This window comes from Conger conger, chromosome 13, assembly GCF_963514075.1.
Source record: "Conger conger chromosome 13, fConCon1.1, whole genome shotgun sequence".
Lineage (NCBI taxonomy): Eukaryota > Metazoa > Chordata > Actinopteri > Anguilliformes > Congridae > Conger > Conger conger.
The window spans coordinates 7,889,205-7,909,241 of NC_083772.1; the positions used below are offsets into that span (position 1 = coordinate 7,889,205).

The 20,037-nt window shown below is 47.8% G+C and overlaps 2 protein-coding genes across 2 annotated transcripts in view; both read right to left on the bottom strand.

The window, feature by feature from the left end:
• The window catches only part of glod4 (glyoxalase domain containing 4), a 137,449-nt gene that overhangs the window by 29,654 nt on the left and 87,758 nt on the right, over window positions 1-20,037 (bottom strand). The gene's annotated exons all lie outside the window — the stretch shown is intronic.
• On the bottom strand, window positions 96-3,019 carry txndc17 (thioredoxin domain containing 17). Its single transcript, XM_061217014.1, has 4 exons — window positions 2,573-3,019; window positions 1,827-1,908; window positions 1,506-1,581; window positions 96-1,039 (listed from the first exon to the last, which is right to left on the bottom strand). The coding sequence occupies exons 1-4, from the start codon at window positions 2,715-2,717 to the stop codon at window positions 971-973; spliced, it is 372 nt and encodes a 123-aa protein (XP_061072998.1). The 5' UTR covers window positions 2,718-3,019; the 3' UTR covers window positions 96-970.

Consider the following 20,037-nt stretch of genomic DNA (forward strand, 5'->3'; position numbering starts at 1 on the left):
ATACGGGACGTGATATTGCCAACCATAATAATAAAGCAGTATTCTTTAGATGACAGGTTGGCTATATGTTAAATGAACTAATAAACTGCATACTGTCAACTTTAGATTTTTTATTATTTTTCAGCTTCAGCAGTACCATAGAAGCATGCATTTAGATTACAACAACAGGAAAAAAAATCAGCACTAATCACATTTTTACTAATTAAATACTGAAAAATCCAAACGTGACAGATCTGCTCAATTATTCCAAATTGTAATTTTGCCACCTACTGGTTACTATTATGAATCGCAGTTTATTTTCTATCGGGTACATACATTTAGGTCAAAACGTTTGTTTGATGGGTAAAACACAGCAGTCTGACAGTGATGTGATGTGTAAAATATTCAGCATACATTATTTAAACAAAATAAAATTAGTATTCACAGATTATTCATTGAAATCATTTATTTGACAAAGCATCAAAACACATTACATTATCACCTCACAACTTGTAAAAACATGATCATTGATGCAGACTAGATCCAGGAATTATTCACTTTAAACCTACAGTATGAAGAACATGAAGACCAGCATTAAATCTGACTATTATATTCACTTAGTGCAGAGATTAACGCTTCAGCAAGTATAAGCCACATTTAGAGGTTATGGGGCAGGTCGGGGTTCATAGTGTTCTAATTGGCTATGCTTACATGTGTAAATCACATTACCCATCCAATGATAAAATATGGATTCAATTGCAATTACAAAGGGCAATTGTCTACTTCAAATTAAAGGAATGGAGTACCCCAAATTTTATAGACAAAATTAATGACTTAAAAAAAAAAAGAAGTTTCTCAGGAGATGGTGAATACAGTGGTACTGTCAGGGTGAAGGAGATATTGAGACTTGTTTAAGGCGCAGTGGGCACAGAGGAGCACAGCGCTCATGAAGCACACTGTATATGAAGCAGCGGGAAGAGAGAGGTGCGCTCTAATCCTCCGTGAACATCATCCGCACCAGGTCAGACTTAAAGCACTCCTCCTCCACCAGCTTCTGAGGCTGAAACACACACATGGTCGGGCAGAGAAAATACAGAGAAAAGAGAGAAGTTAAACCCACTTACTGCACATTTGTATTCATGCAACATTTATATTTAAACCGGTTCCAATTCATCATATACAACTGCATTAGGTAGACCTGCACACCAGCTTGTTAATGGTAATATTTAATCAGCCAATCATGCGGCAGCAACTAAATGCATGAAAGCATGCAGACGTGGTCAAGAGATTCAGCTGCTTTATAGACCAAATGTCAGAATGGGGAAGAAATGTGATCTAAGTGACTCTGACCATGGAATGATTGTTGGTGCCAGACAGGGTGGTTTGAGTATCGAAATGTTTGAGCTTATATTTCCACCTAAATGTTCCCAGGCTTAAAGCAATAGCGAAGCTATTTTACCAACTGGGTTTACACATGCGCTGCATAATATGCATTCTCTCCAAGCGTGAAATTGACTCAGTCTTACCGTGCCGTATCGCAGTAATGTAGGAACTCCGCTAAGTTTCAAAGTCTTCTTGAATTCATTGGTGGGATCTTTCCAGCTGGTGGGAGAGACAGACAATCCCGATTTGGCAAGATCTCAAAAAATGCAAACATGTTCAAATAGGCTTAGAGTTCAAAACTTTTATTGATATTGCATGTTAGAATTATTTTGAAAGTGAAACCCACCCAGTGGTTCTTCGGCACACTATAAAGAGCAACGGGGCCAATTCGCCTGAAGGACTTTGACTACGCCTCGGGCAAATATCTAACTTCTTACATTAGCACAAAAAAAGCAAAGACCTACTAGGGCCTCTCTCCAACTTGACAGTAGATGAAGACAGATCCCTCCGGAAGGTGTCCCATCTCTCCTCGGACAATGGGTTCGGCTGAGAGGAAGGAATGCATAATTGCTGTCACATTTGGGACAAGGAGACGGGCTGTAGCCATTTTCTAAGGTCTAGCATATGTCTGTCACGTGAAACATTTCAGTATCGGTAGAAAGACCCAAAATAACACAGTGATAATTAATATTGACATGACGTGGAGCCAAACAGGCACATGTTACATGGGTAAAATATATATTTTTTAAATATATTTTTTATAGGCTAGAATATCTCGGAAATGCATATTGGAAATTGCATTACACTGTTGAAAATGGTTCCAGGTTAACGAATTAATTTAGCTACTCCGTACAACCCCTATATGAGTTAGCAGCCTTTCATTTGTAATTGCACCATGGAGCAAAGTTCTCTACGCAGACAGCGATGAGCTGTTTTAATCAAACTAATGCTATACTCCGTTAGACAGCTCCTGAGCAAAAAGGCGAACCAGAATGAATTCATTCAACGTTAGTTGGGTTGCCGACTAACGAATCAAATTAAATGAAGGAGGCACCGAACGACTAGTGATGACAGCGCAAGATAACTGACTTAATTATCTCGGTAGAATCAAGGGAAATCTAACACAAGAGTTTCAATATTATAAACCGTGCGCATGGCACAATAACTTACCTGTAAGTTAATGCTACAGAAATTACGTTAGTAACGTTACCTTTGACACAGTCTGGACACCAGCTCACACCCTGTGCGTCTTTATCGCCGGAGAAATATGCAAATATGTCTTTGCCTTTTCTCTCTGAAACTGCATTGCAGAATTCATTATAACCCCGAACCGTCACCTCTTCGTAATGGGCCATGCTTCTGAATGAACAGCCAAATCGGGATTGAACTGCTTTTTCGTGTCTTGCTGGCTAACAATAGCAGTAGCTTCCGGGACGCTTGCGTGGACTCGTTTCCAACTACTCAGCACTCCTGTGAATGTAAACACTTAAAATGATGGCGCAAAGTATACAGCTCTGTACATATTTATGCAGACATACATGTTTACGTTTTGGAAATGGAACAAGGAAGGTCTGACATCGTATAATTATATGAAAAATGATGTATAATGTGTAGCTATACGTTTATAATTTGACAGGCACATTTATGTGGCTTTCACGTTTGATCTTCTCGGGCTGCCGTATATTATCTCGTGATTTCCGTTCTTTTCTAAAAAGTGGGCGCGGTTAACGCCTGTTCCAAAACACTGATTCGAGATCAGTTTAATCTCCAAACGATGTTGCGTTTTTGGTGTTTCTGGTACGTGTTGGAGTTGGGTAGGATGATCTTGGATCTGCTACTCAGGGTAAAGTACATGCCGCGCAAGCAGTGTTGTCATGGCGGCGTTTTAAACTGGACGTTAGGGAAGTTTACCTAGTTTTTGGATCATTGCTGTTTTAATACCACGAGCTGAAAGCGGCTGGTAGTTTTAATATAGTTATTGATATATCTAAATATATAATGTACATTAGAGAAGTAAGTTAATTAATTATACCTTTTCCGCTAAATTCGTAACGGTATTGCTGGCGTATTACTTACTTTGATATAGCTAACTTGTTGTTCTTGCTAGTATTAGCTAGCTCGTTGAAGCGTTTTAATGTGACTTGGTTAATGAACTAACTAACTGAGGGAACATTTTAATATCCGTATGTTTACTTGCCAACCAACAGTTGTGCAGCTGACAATGAGGTGCCTCGCAAATAAGTCAATTTAGCCAGCTAGCTAGGGTGCTTCAGAGTTCGTCGCTGCTGTGCTGGCTAGCTAATTTAGTGAGCCAGGATAGCTGAAATCACCTAAGCTAACGTTAGTTAAGTTAGACATCAGACAGATATTTCCAGGAATGTTGAATATTGGCTTTTCTTCAGTACTTGAAATAGTGAATTGCGATTTAAGATCATGACAGGCAAGTTTCAGATAAGATCCCAGCTGACCAGCGTTGGGGATCTGGGTCATCTAAATAGCTCTTGGGTCACCTCCGGCTCGGCTCAGACTCGGAATGAGGCACATGCCCAGACTCAGGTGAGGTAACTTTAGTATTAACGTTTTTATTTTATTTTTGGCCTCCACACTTTGTTCTTGCCATCGCTCTGCTGTGAATCTGTCCACCAGAACTTTTTAGGTAATGTTACGTCTTGGTGAAGGCCATTCCATGCCATCATGCTCATTTTCACGGCCATTTAATGTTTGCTGGGTGTCACAATGAAAACGCGTGAAATGTGATATTTAGATACTTAACTATGTAAAGAAAAACCCCAAATCTTTGTTAATTTGTGCATATGGATATTTGTGTATCTCTCCTCAGAAATCATGCATTTACTTTATTAATTTTTTGTATATATATATATTTAGACATATTGGGCCCTAAATTTGTATTTTTTTTTCACCAGGGACCAATTTTGGTGTGTGGTTTCTCCAAATGAAAACATACTTTTAGTGTCATTTTTTTGTTTGTAAATAAGTCATTTGAGAGCACTTTATTATTATGATCTTAAGATAAACGCATTACTAATAACAGGAACTGAGATTATTCTGGGAGTTATTATCATGCTCTGTGGCATGTATGAAAATGCTGCGCCGGCCCAATTGCCTTTGATTCGGGTTAAAGAGGAAATTATGTAAGCAACTTCGAAAGAGGGTCCATTGGGCCCATCGGGGCCCGGACAGCAGGACCTTCTCTCACAAAGACTGGCTCCTGTTTCAATCGGAATCTGCCTGGGAATTTACAATGCTGAATATTACATTACATTACATTAATGGCATTTGGCGGACGCTCTTATCCAGAGCGACGTACAGTTGATTAGACGAAGCGGGAGACAATCCTCCCCTGGAGCAATGCAGGGTTAAGGGCCTTGCTCAAGGGCCCAACGGCTGTGCGGATCTTATTGTGGCTACACCGGGGATCGAACCACCGACCTTGCGTGTCCCGGTCATGCACCTTAACCACTACGCTACAGGGTCCTGTACCTTAACCACTACGCCGCTACAGAATATCCACTCATGATTTAGATGCAGTGTGACCGTGATAGAAAAGATGACCGTTTTACTCATTACTTGGCGAATTGTTTTTCTTAGCTGCTCTTCAACAAGGCCTCGCCCGCCAGCGCCTCGAACCGGGTGACGTGCGTGGGCCCTCCGGCGCCCATTGTGATCGAGAAGCTGGTCGGCGGGCGCGGCTCGCGGAGCGGCGGTGACAGCGTGCGCAGCTCGCTCAGCTTCTCCGCCCTGTCCGAGGAGCGGCTGCAGGCCGCGGTCCGGCTGGCCCGACGGGACCTGCAGCGCCGGCACCGGGACTCCGCCCTGGGCTCCTCCCCCCTGGGCTCCTCCCCCCCCGCCCCGCGACGGTCCCCGCAGGGTCGGAGCGGCGCGGACCACCGCAAGGTACACGAGAGAGGAGGTTATTGCGTACGTTTGACTGCCGGGGTGCTCAAGCACTTCCTTTGGGTGGAGTCGAGTTGTCTTTTCGGCTCAAGTATGCGTCTCAGTTAGTGGGGCCAGTTCTATCCAGTTGACAGAAAAAAAAAAAAAAAAAAAAAAATTAAAAGCTATAAATTGTCAAAGTGGTGCTGCTTGAAGGCAGTTTGCCAGGGCAAGTTGACAATGCGAAGCAAGAACTAAAATGGAGAATGCCCTTTTTAAGTGATGCCCTTTTCACCTTAATCCTGAAGCAGAATAAGGCTGTTCGTGACGGGAGCCAGAGAGCAGCAGGCCCAAAGGACGGGGTCTCCCGGGGGCTGCTGTACACCCCGCAGGTCCTTCCCTTACCTCCCAGCACCGAGCACGGCCTCTCACCCCCAACTCGAGACTCAGGCCCACAGCCCAGAGCCTCTGGGCAGGAAGCCAAGCTTAGTCAGGAGATCTGCAGGCTGCAGAGAGAGCTGGGGACCTACATTCAGAGGATAGAGCAGCTGGCAAACAGAGGTAACGGGAGTGAGCGCGTGAGCAAGCGCATTGCGTTCGGTTACGCGTCTTCCGTTCAGTGCATCGTGTTGAGGCGAGTGTGCTGTGTTCGGCTGAGCGTGTTGTGCGTTGCAGGACAGCTGGAGGAGGAGCGGTTGGACCCGGATGAGGAGCGTCGGGTGGAGATCCGCAGGCAGGAGCAGGCAGCCCGCTCTGCTCGGATTATATATGTGCTCCAGCGACAGGTCTGCAATCCACCCGGCCCCGGCAAACTTACCCTCTCACACCCACTGCAGTTACATGCTAACCCACCCACTGCACGCTAACGCGCCCACTGCAGTCACCTGCACGCTAACACGCCGACTGCAGTCACCTGCATGCTAATGCCCCCACTGCAGTCACCTGCACGCTAACGCCCCCACTGCAGTCACCTGCACGCTAACATGCCCACTGCAGTCACCTGCACGCTAACATGCCCACTGCTGTCCCCTGCTAACACGCCCACTGCACGCTAACGCCCCCACTGCAGTCACCTGCACGCTAACGCTCCCACTGCAGTCACCTGCACGCTAACGTACCCACTGCGGTCACCTGCACGCTAACGTACCCACTGCAGTCACCTGCACGCTAACGCGCCCACTGCAGTCACCTGCACGCTAACTCACCCTCTGCAGTCACCTGCATGCTAACGCCCCCACTGCAGTCACCTGCATGCTAACACACCCACTGCAGTCACCTGCACGCTAACGCCCCCACTGCAGTCACCTGCAGGCTAACGCCCCCACTGCAGTCACCTGCAGGCTAACGCCCCCACTGCAGTCACCTGCAGGCTAACGCCCCCACTGCAGTCACCTGCAGGCTAACGCCCCCACTGCAGTCACCTGCAGGCTAACGCCCCCACTGCAGTCACCTGCAGGCTAACGCCCCCACTGCAGTCACCTGCACGCTAACGCCCCCACTGCAGTCACCTGCAGGCTAACGCCCCCACTGCAGTCACCTGCAGGCTAACGCCCCCACTGCAGTCACCTGCACGCTAACGCCCCCACTGCGGTCACCTGCATGCTAACATGCCCACTGCAGTCACCTGCACGCTAACGCCCCCACTGCAGTCACCTGCACGCTAACGCCCCCACTGCAGTCACCTGCACGCTAACATGTCCACTGCAGTCACCTGCACGCTAACGCCCCCACTGCAGTCACCTGCACGCTAACGCCCCCACTGCAGTCACCTGCACGCTAACGCCCCCACTGCAGTCACCTGCACGCTAACGCCCCCACTGCAGTCACCTGCACGCTAACGCCCCCACTGCGGTCACCTGCACGCTAACATGTCCACTGCAGTCACCTGCACGCTAACGCCCCCACATGCTAGTGCTAGCACCCCTACAGCAGTGCCGGCTTCCCTTGCCGTCATGGCGCATTTATTTCTGCATTCGGATGGATTTGTTACTCTGTGCTCTAACTCCATTTTCTCTTTCTCTGTTTCAGGTGAAAGAGATTCAAGAGGATTTAGACAAGCTGCGCTCACAGAAGATAAAGCACACAAAAAAGGTAAGAGTTTAGCAGTTTGGATAGTTGGTACTGATAAGGTGTCTGTTGTTCAGTTTGCAGAGGGGCGGCGGAAATGGTCCGCAGACAAAATCGATAGTATCTTGAAGTACTGGTTTCACCTCAGTCAATTACTTTACCTCCCAGGTTATTGGGAGAAATCAGTAATCGGTTATTTTATGAAGCTGTTTGATGAAATCCTTGCAGCTCCCTCAGTGTAAAATGTTAGGTAATGGTCTCTCTCTCTCTCTCTCTCTCCCTCTCCCTCTCCCTCTCCCCCTCCCCCTCCCCCTCCCCCTCCCTCTCCCTCTCCATCCCTCCCTCCCTCCCTCCCTCCCCCTCCCTCTCTCTCCCCTGCAGTCCAGAGCAGTGGACAGGCTGGCCGCGGCACACAGAGGGGCCGTCCGGGCCATCCAGGTCTTCATCACTCAGCTGCCCGACCAATCGGAGAGGAAGATGCCGTCCCATTACCGAGAGCTGGGGCAGCTGATTCGCCAGCTCTCCCTGTGTTCGGCCAAGGTGGAGGCGGGCCAGGGGTCCTCTGTCCCCGAGACGGCCATCGACATCCTGCAGAAAGTGGAGGTCAGGCTGGAGTGTTTGCGCTGCGCTTCCTTGCACAAAAATAACACTGCATAAATACAGTCTCATAAATTTCATAAAAGTGAAAGTGTTGATGTCAGTTGCTCAGTCTCGAGTTCACTTGGATATTCGCCAGGTAATCCCCCGACTGAGGAAGGCCTGAATAGAGTAGTTGTTATTATATAGCTGGCGTGGCCGTGACAGGAGTGTTTGTTTGCCCGCGCTGTTGTCAAGCGGCTGTTGTGCTGAAGCCTGCTGTGTGCTGCAGGCCCTGGACTCTGCCCTCACTAAGCAGGAGAGGGGGAGGGCCAAAGAGCTGAGGGTGAGCAGCAGCTCTCCGGCGAGGCGCAGGTCCCCCGGGGGCCGACAGCACAGCGCCTCCCCTCCCCGAGCAGCGCGAGGGCCGGCCGCCAGGGGCCCCGGCGGGCCCCGCAGACCCCCCGCTCTCAGAAAGAATCTGCCGGGTGAGCTACGCGCAGCCTCTCGCTCAAACCTGCCGCTCTTGAAAATGGCCTGCCAGTTTGGAGGGGTAATGTTGTCCCTTATCAGGCAGGAGATTGACGGCCTGGCCCGACGGTCCTGCGGGCAGAGACGAGGTGCTGAGGGTGGGGCTGGACAGACTGGTACGCGCTCGAGGGCTCGGGGGCGGGGCGTCCCGGAGCCACAGAGGCCCTCCTGAGGTGACCAAGGTTGGTACGGGAGCCATGCAGAGTCGTGCGGAGTCGTGCGGAGTCGTGCGGAGTCGTGCGGAGTCGTGCGGAGTCATGCGGAGTCATGCAGAGTCATGCAGAGTCATGCAGAGTCATGCAGAGTCATGCAGAGTCATGCAGAGTCATGCAGAGTCATGCAGAGTCATGCAGAGTGCATTCTTTTCATACGTTTCATTCCGCATGATAATTTATTTTTTGATTTGTTTCTCACGTCTGTTGTCTCAAAAGAAGCGCGCCCCTTCACACGACGGGAGGGTGCGTAAGCCAACTGTCTCGTCCCGACTGAAGGAAGCCCAGCTGCAGCAGAAAGACACCTCCATCCCCTGGATACCCACATCTCCTCATGCCTCTCCTCCACAGCTGTGAGCTCAGAGACTGCTTTTTGTGTACATCATCGCATTATGTTGCATTACGGTGCATTGTGTAACGTAACGCTACCATTACATTGCGTTGTGTTAACGTTAACATTCATTGGAACAGATGCTCTTATCCTGAGCAATGTACAACATCATCCTGACGTGTGTGAGCAATCGGCGCTAGGCCTGGCTAGCGGCGTTCCCAGACAAGCGGCCAGGCATCTGGCACCGCTGAGGGAGTAATGCGGGCCTGTGCTAACCCAGAGATGTCACACAGAGCCTCAGGACGTGCGTGTCCTGTCCTCTTCATGTCCCGCAGAGTCCAGCCCCAGCCCATGCCGCCCCGGTGTCTGTTCGCCCAGCTGCAGCAGTCCGAGGGCTGGGAGGAGCAGCGCGGCCCCCCCAGAGCGCCCGGGGGCCCGGGCCTGGACACGGAGCAGAGGAGAGAGGCTCACGGTGAAGCCGTCCGGTCAGTCAAAAAAAAAGGCCTTTTTTAAAAACATTTTTACATTTTTTATTATTATTATATTATATTATTATTCGACCTGTTTTTCCTGGGAGTGATGTATTCCAGCAGTCCCTTGAACATGAAGGTTCTCTGCCATTCAGAGTGCAACCTGAAGCCTTAGCCGTGCTCCATTATAGCTTCACAGGTAATATGAATTAATATTAAAAATGTTCTAGTGTGCTGTGTGGACCCCAGTCTGGTATCTGTTAAGGTACTTTTCCCGTGTGTGGATGGGCCTCATGGTCTGGTGTCCGTCGAGGCGCTGCTCCATGTGTGGATGGGCCCCACGGTCTAGTCAGGAATCTGGACTGTGTTAGTGCCAACTGTGGCCCTCAGCCCCTCAAGGAAGCTTCGAAGTGGAGGGCATGCTCATTTGGCCTGACTTGGTACTGCAGGCTGCAGCGATGAGCCCTGATGGAGATATAATTGTCCGTTTCAAATTGGGGAGAAAAAGGGGAGACTCCATAAAAATAAAATAAAAAGTGCATTCGTAGCTTTAAAAAAAAAAAAAAAGAATTTGTTAATGATGCAATATTGAATGATGAAGAAGGGGTGTTAGTTCTCACGTGTGTGTGTGTGTGTGTGTGTGTGTGGGTGTGTGTGTGGGTGTGTGTGTGTGTGTGTGCGTGATGGAAAGTATCAGACTAACTGTGCCCTGCTGACTGTTGGTACTGAATGTGGATGGTTTCTCAGGCAGGCGTGGGTGGATAAGCAGACCACACGCAGACTGAGGGAGCTGGGCCAGCTCAGTAAGGAGGAGTCCGAGAGGATCAACAGACTCAGGTACTGCAGCACCGACCCTGCCCCTGCGTCCGTATGGTGAAACACACTCAGACTGCTGTCAGCCTGCTTCCAGTGACTCTCTATGATTATCACGTGGTAATGGAACATACACTATATTGCCAAAGGTATTCACTCAGCTATCCAAATCGTTGAATTCAGGTGTTCCAATCACTTCCATGGCAACATGTGTATAAAATCAAGCACCTAGGCATGCAGACTACTTCTACAAGCATTTGTGAAAGAATGGGTCGCTCTCAGGAGCTCAGTGAATTCCAGCGTGGTACCGTGATAGGATGCCATCTGCATGTTTGCATGTAACTGCAGTGGGTGTGGAAGCGATTGGGAACGACAGAAACTCATCCACGAAGTATTAGGCCACGTAAAATCACAGAGCGGGGTCAGCGGATGCTGAGGCGCGTAGTGCGCAGAGGTCGCCAACTTTCTGCAGAGTCAATAGCTACAGACCTCCAAACGTCATGTGATCTTCAGATTAGCTCAAGAACAGTGCGTAGAGCGCTTCATGGAATGGGTTTCCATGGCCGAGCAGCTGCATCCAAGCCTTACATCACCAAGCGCAATGCAAAGCGTCGGATGCAGTGGTGTAAAGCACGCCGCCACTGGACTCTAGAGCAGTGGGGTCGTGTTCTCTGGAGTGACGAATCACGCTTCTCCGTCTGGCAATCTGATGGATGAGTCTGGGTTTGGCGGTTGCCAGGAGAACGGTACTTATCTGACTGCATTGTGCCAAGTTTAAAGTTTGGTGGAGGGGGGATTATGGTGTGGGGTTGTTTTTCGGGAGTTGGGCTCGGCCCCTTAGTTCCAGTGAAAGGAACTCTTAATGCTTCAGCATACCAAGACATTTTGGACAATTTCATGCTCCCAACTTTGTGGGAACAGTTTGGAGATGGCCCCTACCTGTTCCAACATGACTGCGCACCAGTGCACAAAGCAAGGGCCATAAAGACATGGATGAGCGAGTTTGGTGTGGAAGAACTTGACTGGCCTGCAGTCCTGACCTCAGCCCGATAGAACACCTTTGGGATGAATTAGAGCGGAGACTGCAAGCCAGGCCTTCTCGTCCAACATCAGTGTCTGACCTCACAAATGCACTTCTGGAAGAATGGTCAAAAATTCCCATAAACACACTCCTAAACCTTGTGGACAGCCTTCCTAGAAGAGTTGAAGCTGTTATAGCTGCAAAGGGTGGGCCGACATCATATTAAATCCTATGGTTTAAGAATGGGATGTCACTCACGTTCATATGCGTGTGAAGGCAGACGAGCGAATACTTTTAGCAATATAGTGTATGTATGTTATATTTGATTATAGTAGTGGAAATGTCTGGTGGAAACTAGACAAATGTGTGAAAAAGCATAGTGGAAAGAATCATCTCAGTATCTGTATCCTCAGTATCCCCAGGTGATGAAAGGATTAAAAGTGACAAAGATTAGTGAAGTAAAGGAGATCATGTTCCAATGTGCTGGAGGGTATTGCTGGACCTGCATCGCAGCTGCCTGATCGTGTGTGTGTGTGTGTGTGTGTGTGTGTGTGTGTGTGTGTGTGTGTGTGTGTGTGTGGGTGTGTGTGTGTGTCCTTGTTTGTATGGTGTGTGTTACACAGGGAAGAGGTTGGCTCCCCGACGCTGTGGGCAGAGAGAGCTGAGAGGGAAGCTCGTGAAAGACTTCAGCCTCTGCTGGCTCAAGCGCAGGTAGTGCACCTGAGCTCCGCAGAAGCACAATTTTACATACATAAACGCACAGATACATTGGTTATTGCTGGAAGCGTTGGTCCAGCCTTGACATACATTGTTCAAACGCGCATACCTGAGAAGGCTTACACAGTACGCACAACGTAGGGTCTGGTATGCAAGATTCGGAAAGTTGTAACAAGCAGGCTGTGCAAACAAATATGCCAAGTCCATGCTAGCTAGCTAGCTAGCTAGAGGAAAGCAAGCAATTCATGCAACAGTGGAGACTGCAGTAAAAAAATTAAAAAATAAAAAAGGCATAAAAGCATCCAGATGTGGTCAAGAGGTTCGTTTTTCAGTCCAAATGTCAGAATGGGGGAGAAATGTGAAAAGTGTGAAAACAAAAAACATCCAGTGAGCAGCAGTTCTGTGGGCAGAAACACATTTATTTTATTTAGTTGCTGCTAGATGATTGGCTGATTAAATATTTGCATTAAGCTGGTTTACCTAATAAAGTGGTCAATGAATGTATATAGGCTAGATTTAACATCACCTCTGGTTTCATGGGAGAGAGTGGTTTTATGACCGATATAGTGTATATATATATATATTTTTTTAAATTCTTAATATAATAGTGTGAGAGGGTCCAGTTCCATTTCTGCACTCATAGGTATTGGTCAACACATACTCCCCCTTAGCACACAATGACTCCTTGAATTTGGGGCCTTTCTAACAGCAGATCCGGGAGTCCTGGGACCGGAAGGCTGGATCGTTGAGACATCGGCTGTCTGAGCAGGCTGCTGACAGAGTGAGTCACCCTCCAACACTCACTCTATGTAGCGAAGGCTAATGCTGACACGCACTGTGTAGCGCAGGCTAATGCTGACACACACTGTAGCGCAGGCTAATGCTGACACGCACTGTAGCGCAGGCTAATGCTGACACACACTGTAGCGCAGGCTAATGCTGACACACACTGTAGCGCAGGCTAATGCTGAAACACTGTGTTGCACAGGCTAATGCTGACACTCACTGTAGTGCAGGCTAATGCTGACACACACCGTGTAGCGCTGGCTAATGCTGACACACACTGTGGAGCACAGGCTAATGCTGACACACACTGTAGCGCAGGCTAATGCTGACACACACCGTGTAGCGCAGGCTAATGCTGAAACGCACCGTGTAGCGCAGGCTAATGCTGACACACTGTGTAGCCCTGGCTAATGCTGACACACACTGTAGCGCAGGCTAATGCTGACACGCACTGTAGCGCAGGCTAATGCTGACACGCACTGTAGCGCAGGCTAATGCTGACACGCACTGTAGCGCAGGCTAATCCTGAAACACACTGTGCAGCGCAGGCTAATGCTGAAACACACTGTAGCGCAGGCTAATGCTGACACACACTGTGTAGCGCTGGCTAATGCTGACACACTGTAACACAGGCTAGTGCTGACACGCACTGTGGAGCACAGGCTAATGCTGACACACACTGTAGCGCAAGCTAATCCTGAAACACACTGTGTAGCGCAGGCTAATGCTGACACACACTGTAGCGCAGGCTAATGCTGAAACACTGTGTAGCACAGGCTAATGCTGACACTCACTGTAGTGCAGGCTAATGCTGACACACACCGTGTAGCGCAGGCTAATCCTGACACACACTGTGGAGCACAGGCTAATGCTGACACACACTGTAGCGCAGGCTAATGCTGACACACACCGTGTAGCGCAGGCTAATGCTGAAACGCACCGTGTAGCGCAGGCTAATGCTGACACACTGTGTAGCCCTGGCTAATGCTGACACACACTGTAGCGCAGGCTAATGCTGACACGCACTGTAGCGCAGGCTAATGCTGACACGCACTGTAGCGCAGGCTAATGCTGACACGCACTGTAGCGCAGGCTAATCCTGAAACACACTGTGCAGCGCAGGCTAATGCTGAAACACACTGTAGCGCAGGCTAATGCTGACACACACTGTGTAGCGCTGGCTAATGCTGACACACTGTAACACAGGCTAGTGCTGACACGCACTGTGGAGCACAGGCTAATGCTGACACACACTGTAGCGCAAGCTAATCCTGAAACACACTGTGTAGCGCAGGCTAATGCTGACACACACTGTAGCGCAGGCTAATGCTGAAACACTGTGTAGCACAGGCTAATGCTGACACTCACTGTAGTGCAGGCTAATGCTGACACACACCGTGTAGCGCAGGCTAATCCTGACACACACTGTGGAGCACAGGCTAATGCTGACACACACTGTGTAGCGCTGGCTAATGCTGACACACTGTAACACAGGCTAGTGCTGACACGCACTGTGGAGCACAGGCTAATGCTGACACACACTGTAGCGCAAGCTAATCCTGAAACACACTGTGTAGCGCAGGCTAATGCTGACACACACTGTGTAGCGCAGGCTAATGCTGAAACACACTGTGTAGCGCAGGCTAATGCTGAAACACACTGTGTAGCACAGGCTAATGCTGACACACACTGTAGCGCAGGCTAATGCTGAAACACACTGTGTAGCACAGGCTAATGCTGAAACACACTGAATGTTTTTAACATCTTGTGGAATCCATGCCACAAATAATTGAGGCTGTTTTGAGAGCAAAGGGAGGCCCGGCCCAGTATTAATTTAGTGTTCCTAATACAGTGCTCGGAGTGCGTGGTTGTGTAATGACCTGAGTGTAAGGTTTTTGGGGTGTTGATGCTGTGGCCCTCTGCAGGCTGTGGTGAACGCGGAGCTGCTGAGCGAGGCTGTGCTGGAGGACGTGCTGGAGGACACTGCTCAGGCCCTGTGGGCCGCCGAGAGGAGCAGGGAGCTGGAGCAGGGAGCCGAACAACTGCTGCAGGCGCCTACTCTGGAGACCATGCTCCTCAGGATGGAGGAGATGGAGGTGTGTGTGTGTGTGTGTGTGTGTGTGTGTGTGTGTGTGTGTGTGTGTGTTCTACCTTCATGGATACTATTGTTCGTGGTAATACATGTTTTGCCATATTTTGGGACAGCCAACAAAAAAAATAATTCGGAAATCATTCAAACTTCTGATAAGTGTTCATTGGTTGTCCCAAGTTTTTTTTTGGTCGAAGGCAGTGGGCTTGTGTGTGTGTTTTTTAGGAATTGTGTGTGTGGTGTGTGTGTGTGTTCTGCCTGTACTTAAATTAGTCTCTCTACCCCTCCCTCACACACTCAGAAAGACCAGGAGGATGTACGTCTGCGCTTGGCTGGGATTTCATACTCCAACCTTCGGTTCAGTGAAAAGGATGATGGGACAGGTGAGTGCACGGTGAAGGCAGAATTGTCATTCTCAACAGACATCTAACTCTCAAGCCGAATCCAGACGGGTTGATTAACCCATGCTTGCTTACTTTCTCAATTTTATTTATTTGCCGCTCACTCCTATCGCTGCAGGGGGCACAGAAAAGCTTGTGTTCTCCTCCGAAGTGTCAGAACCCTAACTCTTAACACACCGCGGGCTGTTTACGAGTCAGAGGACTCTCTGGGTTGTGCGTGGCTCAACAGATGGAGCGCAGGAGACAGCGGGAGCTGGAGCAAAACTCAGGGCTGCCCGCCCACCCAGCAGTCATATTTTCACATTTCTATTCTGTAAAGCAGAGGTCACCAACCCCGGTCCTGGAGAGCTACTGGGTCTGCTGGTTTTTGTTTTCACCTTAAAAGCAGCACCCTGTTGAGACCCAGGTCACCAGGTGAGGTGAGTTAGCTGTGTAATCATCTGCTCTAATTGATTAATTAAGTGCAGAGTAACAGCGAAAACCAGCAGGCTCAGTAGCTCTCCAGGACCAGGGTTGGTGACCTCTGCTGTAAAGAATAAAAGCTCAGCTTAGACCTAGATGGATTGGCTTTTATGGAGTAGCCATGTGAAGGATGCATTACATGCAGATGTAATGTACATGCACTCTCTCCACTCCTCCTCCCCTCCCCTCTTCTCCTACCCTACTTGGCTCCAGACCCCAGGCCCTCATCCCCCCAGCCCCTGCGTCTCACCAGGCCAGCCCTGAGGCCCGTGGCTGCTGTGGACATCGTGCTGCAGGCCCCGGTGGAGGCAGGGTGAGTGGACTGCCCTCCTCTGGCTCGTCTGTGTCCTGTGTGTGTGGATACCTGTTTCAGGTGTGGTGAGATGCTGTGTGTGTGGATACCTGTTTCAGGTGTGGTGAGATGCTGTGTGTGTGGATACCTGTTTCAGGTGTGGTGAGACGCTGTGTGTGTGGATACCTGTTTCAGGTGTGGTGAGACGCTGTTTGTGTGGATACCTGTTTCAGGTGTGGTGAGACGCTGTGTGTGTGGATACCTGTTTCAGGTGTGGTGAGACGCTGTGTGTGTGGATACCTGTTTCAGGTGTGGTGAGATGCTGTGTGTGTGGATACCTGTTTCAGGTGTGGTGAGATGCTGTGTGTGTAGATACCTGTTTCAGGTGTGGTGAGATGCTGTGTGTGTGGATACCTGTTTCAGGTGTGGTGAGATGCTGTGTGTGTGGATACCTGTTTCAGGTGTGGTGAGATGCTGTGTGTGTGGATACCTGTTTCAGGTGTGGTGAGATGCTGTGTGTGTGGATACCTGTTTCAGGTGTGGTGAGATGCTGTGTGTGTGGATACCTGTTTCAGGTGTGGTGAGATGCTGTGTGTGTGGATACCTGTTTCAGGTGTGGTGAGATGCTGTGTGTGTGGATACCTGTTTCAGGTGTGGTGAGATGCTGTGTGTGTGGATACCTGTTTCAGGTGTGGTGCGATGCTGTGTGTGTGCATCCATCTGGACAACACGCACCCACATGCCCAGACGCGCACACACTCACATACTCACACACACACACTCACACATACTCTCAAACACTCTCACACACACACACACACATACACACACACACTCACACATACTCTCAAACACTCTCACACACTCACTCTCTCACACACTCACTCTCTCACACACACACAAACACACGCTCACACACTCACACTCACACACACACTCACACACACACTCTCACACACACACACACACACACACACACACACGCTCACACACTCACACACTCACACACACACACACACTCATGCACGTACCTCAGGTTTCTATGAGGGAATACCCCCCCACCTCATTCCCCCTCAAGCGTTTGGTGTGTGTTGTTTATTTCCTGTGTGCTGGACATTGTAAGACTGCCGTCAATCTGTCTGGTGGGAAGGGTACTGATGTCAGGCCGTGGACTCGCCTGTCTATGAATCAGGTACAGTAGTGTCAGTGCTGTTGATTTATCAACTGCTTCTTTTATGTGGGTCATTACATTGTCATTTATCTGGTGTATCTATTTGTATCTATTATCTATTTGAGAAAAAAACACTGGGAGGGTATATTGTACCTTGGTTCCTGTAGCAACTGAGCAAATCAGTTTACACACACACACACACACACACACACGCGCACAAACAGATGCACACTATGACTCTCTCTTTCCCTGTCTGTAGCTCACTCTCTCGCTGTTGCACGCACATGCAGGTTGTGAGCGAAAGCAATAAATAGAAATATCTGTAGAAATGCAGTATGGTCTCTTGTATAGTTTGTGCCATATCCGCTAGAGGGAGCTTGTGGTCTTGTTTGGCTATTTTTTTATTTTTTTAAAATTTATTTAATATTACTCCTGAGGCCTGACTCGTGAAAATAGTGATTACGGCTGCTGTTCTCTCAACAAATCGGTGTTGAGAGAGTTTCCTATTTGGCTGTTTCAGTTTACAAACCTCCTTTTGCTGATATGTTTGAACAGTGATTATGTGAGTGCATTGTGGAATCACAGTTCCTGATTACTGTGCAGAGCTTGTTATCGGCAGCCTCCTCTCTCATTACTAGTGTTTACAGCATCCTGTTCACCGCGGGACTCCGTGAATAAGCACACACAAGGAGTATGCAACTACTGGAGATGAAATAAAACACACTGCTATCTCTCTCACTCATGATACACACACACACACACACACACTACTGTTCTGTTTGGGGTCACCTTGTCCTTTTCTACTTTTTCTGATTTAATATTTTATTTTCTCTATTTGACATAAAAAAATTCATACACGGTCAAAGTGCAGACTCTTTTATTAAAGGGTATTTTTGTACATAATGGTTTCACCATGTAGTAATTACAGTACTTCTTATATAAAGCCCCCGCATTTCAATGTTTGAGACAAATTAACATAATGTCAAATAAGAGTCATTTTTGTATTTGATTGCCTAACCTTTGTATGCCATGACTTCCTAATGTCTGTGACCTCATCAGAGTCTGGATATCATATTTTCAGGTTGTCCTACAAGCGATACTAAAACTCATTTGCATTTGAATGGATCTATGGGAATTGGGGGGTGGGACTAGATTCAGCTATAAATTATGCTGATCGAGTTTGTTGGATAAATGGCTTTAAGTCGTCAAATGTAGGTTGTCTAAGGTATCATACCACTGTGCTGCTGTCAGATATGCAGTACGTACAACAAGAATTGTGGAATACATAGACATTTGGATGTATGCACACATTCACACTCTTTCTCTCACACATGCACACACACACACACACACACACACACACACACACACACACACCTTTCCTGTATTCTGTTCAGTCCAAACACCAGAGGTGCTTTTTAGTTGACCAGTTATGACATTTGCTCAAAAAATTTTCAAAGCTTTGTTTCGTAGCTGAGGATCTAACTTGGTAGATTTTAAGAGAGTAAACACTATTCCCCTTCCTTTTAAGCAGGGGCATATAAACACTAGCAGATGGAGATATGACGTAGCATTGTGGGTGTGTCTGTGCATTCCTCACATTCCGCATGTGTGAAGTAAGCATTGTTTCTACAAATCTAGTTAGGTTGATGAAATAATACAGGGGAATGTATATTATGCATAGTGTCAAAATAATTTTTGATGACATGGGCTAGAATAAATTTACTGTAGTTGCGCTCGATCGCTCACCGACCAAGATTTGATAAATTGCTTCTCTGTAACTAATTTATCATCATTTCTGATGCATACTACTCGGATAATTATGATTAATATGAACATGTGCCATTAATGCTATTTCAGCTGTATAAAGCGAATGCCATGCATACAAACTCGCTAATGTTGGTATCGGGCTGTGTTACTGTAAGGATAATTAGGAACTAGAGCTCATCTGCCTGTGCTCTTCTGAATCCAGAGTGCATCAACAGGGGCTGTGATGAGCTTTGCAGTGCTAGCATGATTAAGCAATCAAAACTGGAGAGGAAAAAAAATCATTTTGAAAGTTAGATTTCTCTGATTTTCAGCCCAACTAGTGAACTTGTTATTTTGAGCTACTGCTTGTTTGGACATACGTGTACCTGCGTAGACCAATCAGCGAGGAGCACCTGAAAATGTACTGCACCGCCGTAGTCCAATCAGTGTGGTGCACCTGAAAATATACCTGTATATTTCAAGCAGTGTACACCTCTGGCAGTGTGGTTAACATCACCGAGATCAGGAAGCATCTTAATGGGAGGGAAGTGTTAGTGGTAGAAACTCAGAAAGCCTCAAGCCCATTGCTTAAAGAATATAAAGGGTTTATATTATTGATTATTGAGCTTGTTGTGATTAAGTGTGTGCAAATGGAACAAAATCACTGATTTGGCGTGGAGAGCAAAAAAAAAGAGAGAAAAAAAAGCTCCTATTGCCATTTCTCTAGTCGCTGGACAGTAGTTTTTGAGGACCGTTTTTGTTTTTATGTTGATTTACTATTTTGGTTTACAACCGTGGTAGTAGATTTTTAGGTTTTTGCTGAAAACGTGATGCTGGATACTGTCCATTTCCCCTCACACCCACGCTTACCTGACACTTTTCTGTGCTTGCTTTCATAATGCACGACTGTATTAGCCTGCTTACCATTGCAGGATGAGTGAAAAATGTGGTTCAAGTGTTAAGGATGTGCCCTACACGCAGGAGGTTGCGAATCTCATGTTTAAGAATAATTATGGATTGGTTAATGTGCAAAAACCTATACCAGACTGCTAAAATTTCATTTTTGTCAGAAAACAGCAGTGTTAGCTGATGT

What these genes read in the sequence shown, in the direction of transcription:
- txndc17 (XM_061217014.1), bottom strand. Translation starts at nt 2,717, where the DNA reads ATGGCCCATTACGAAGAGGTGACGGTTCGGGGTTATAATGAATTCTGC. An exon ending in GTGTCCAGACTGTGTCAAAG is followed by an intron (nt 1,909 to 2,572) that starts GTAACGTTACTA and finishes CCTTCCTCTCAG; the next exon opens with CCGAACCCATTGTCCGAGGA. An exon ending in CATTACTGCGATACGGCACG is followed by an intron (nt 1,040 to 1,505) that starts GTAAGACTGAGT and finishes TGTGTGTTTCAG; the next exon opens with CCTCAGAAGCTGGTGGAGGA.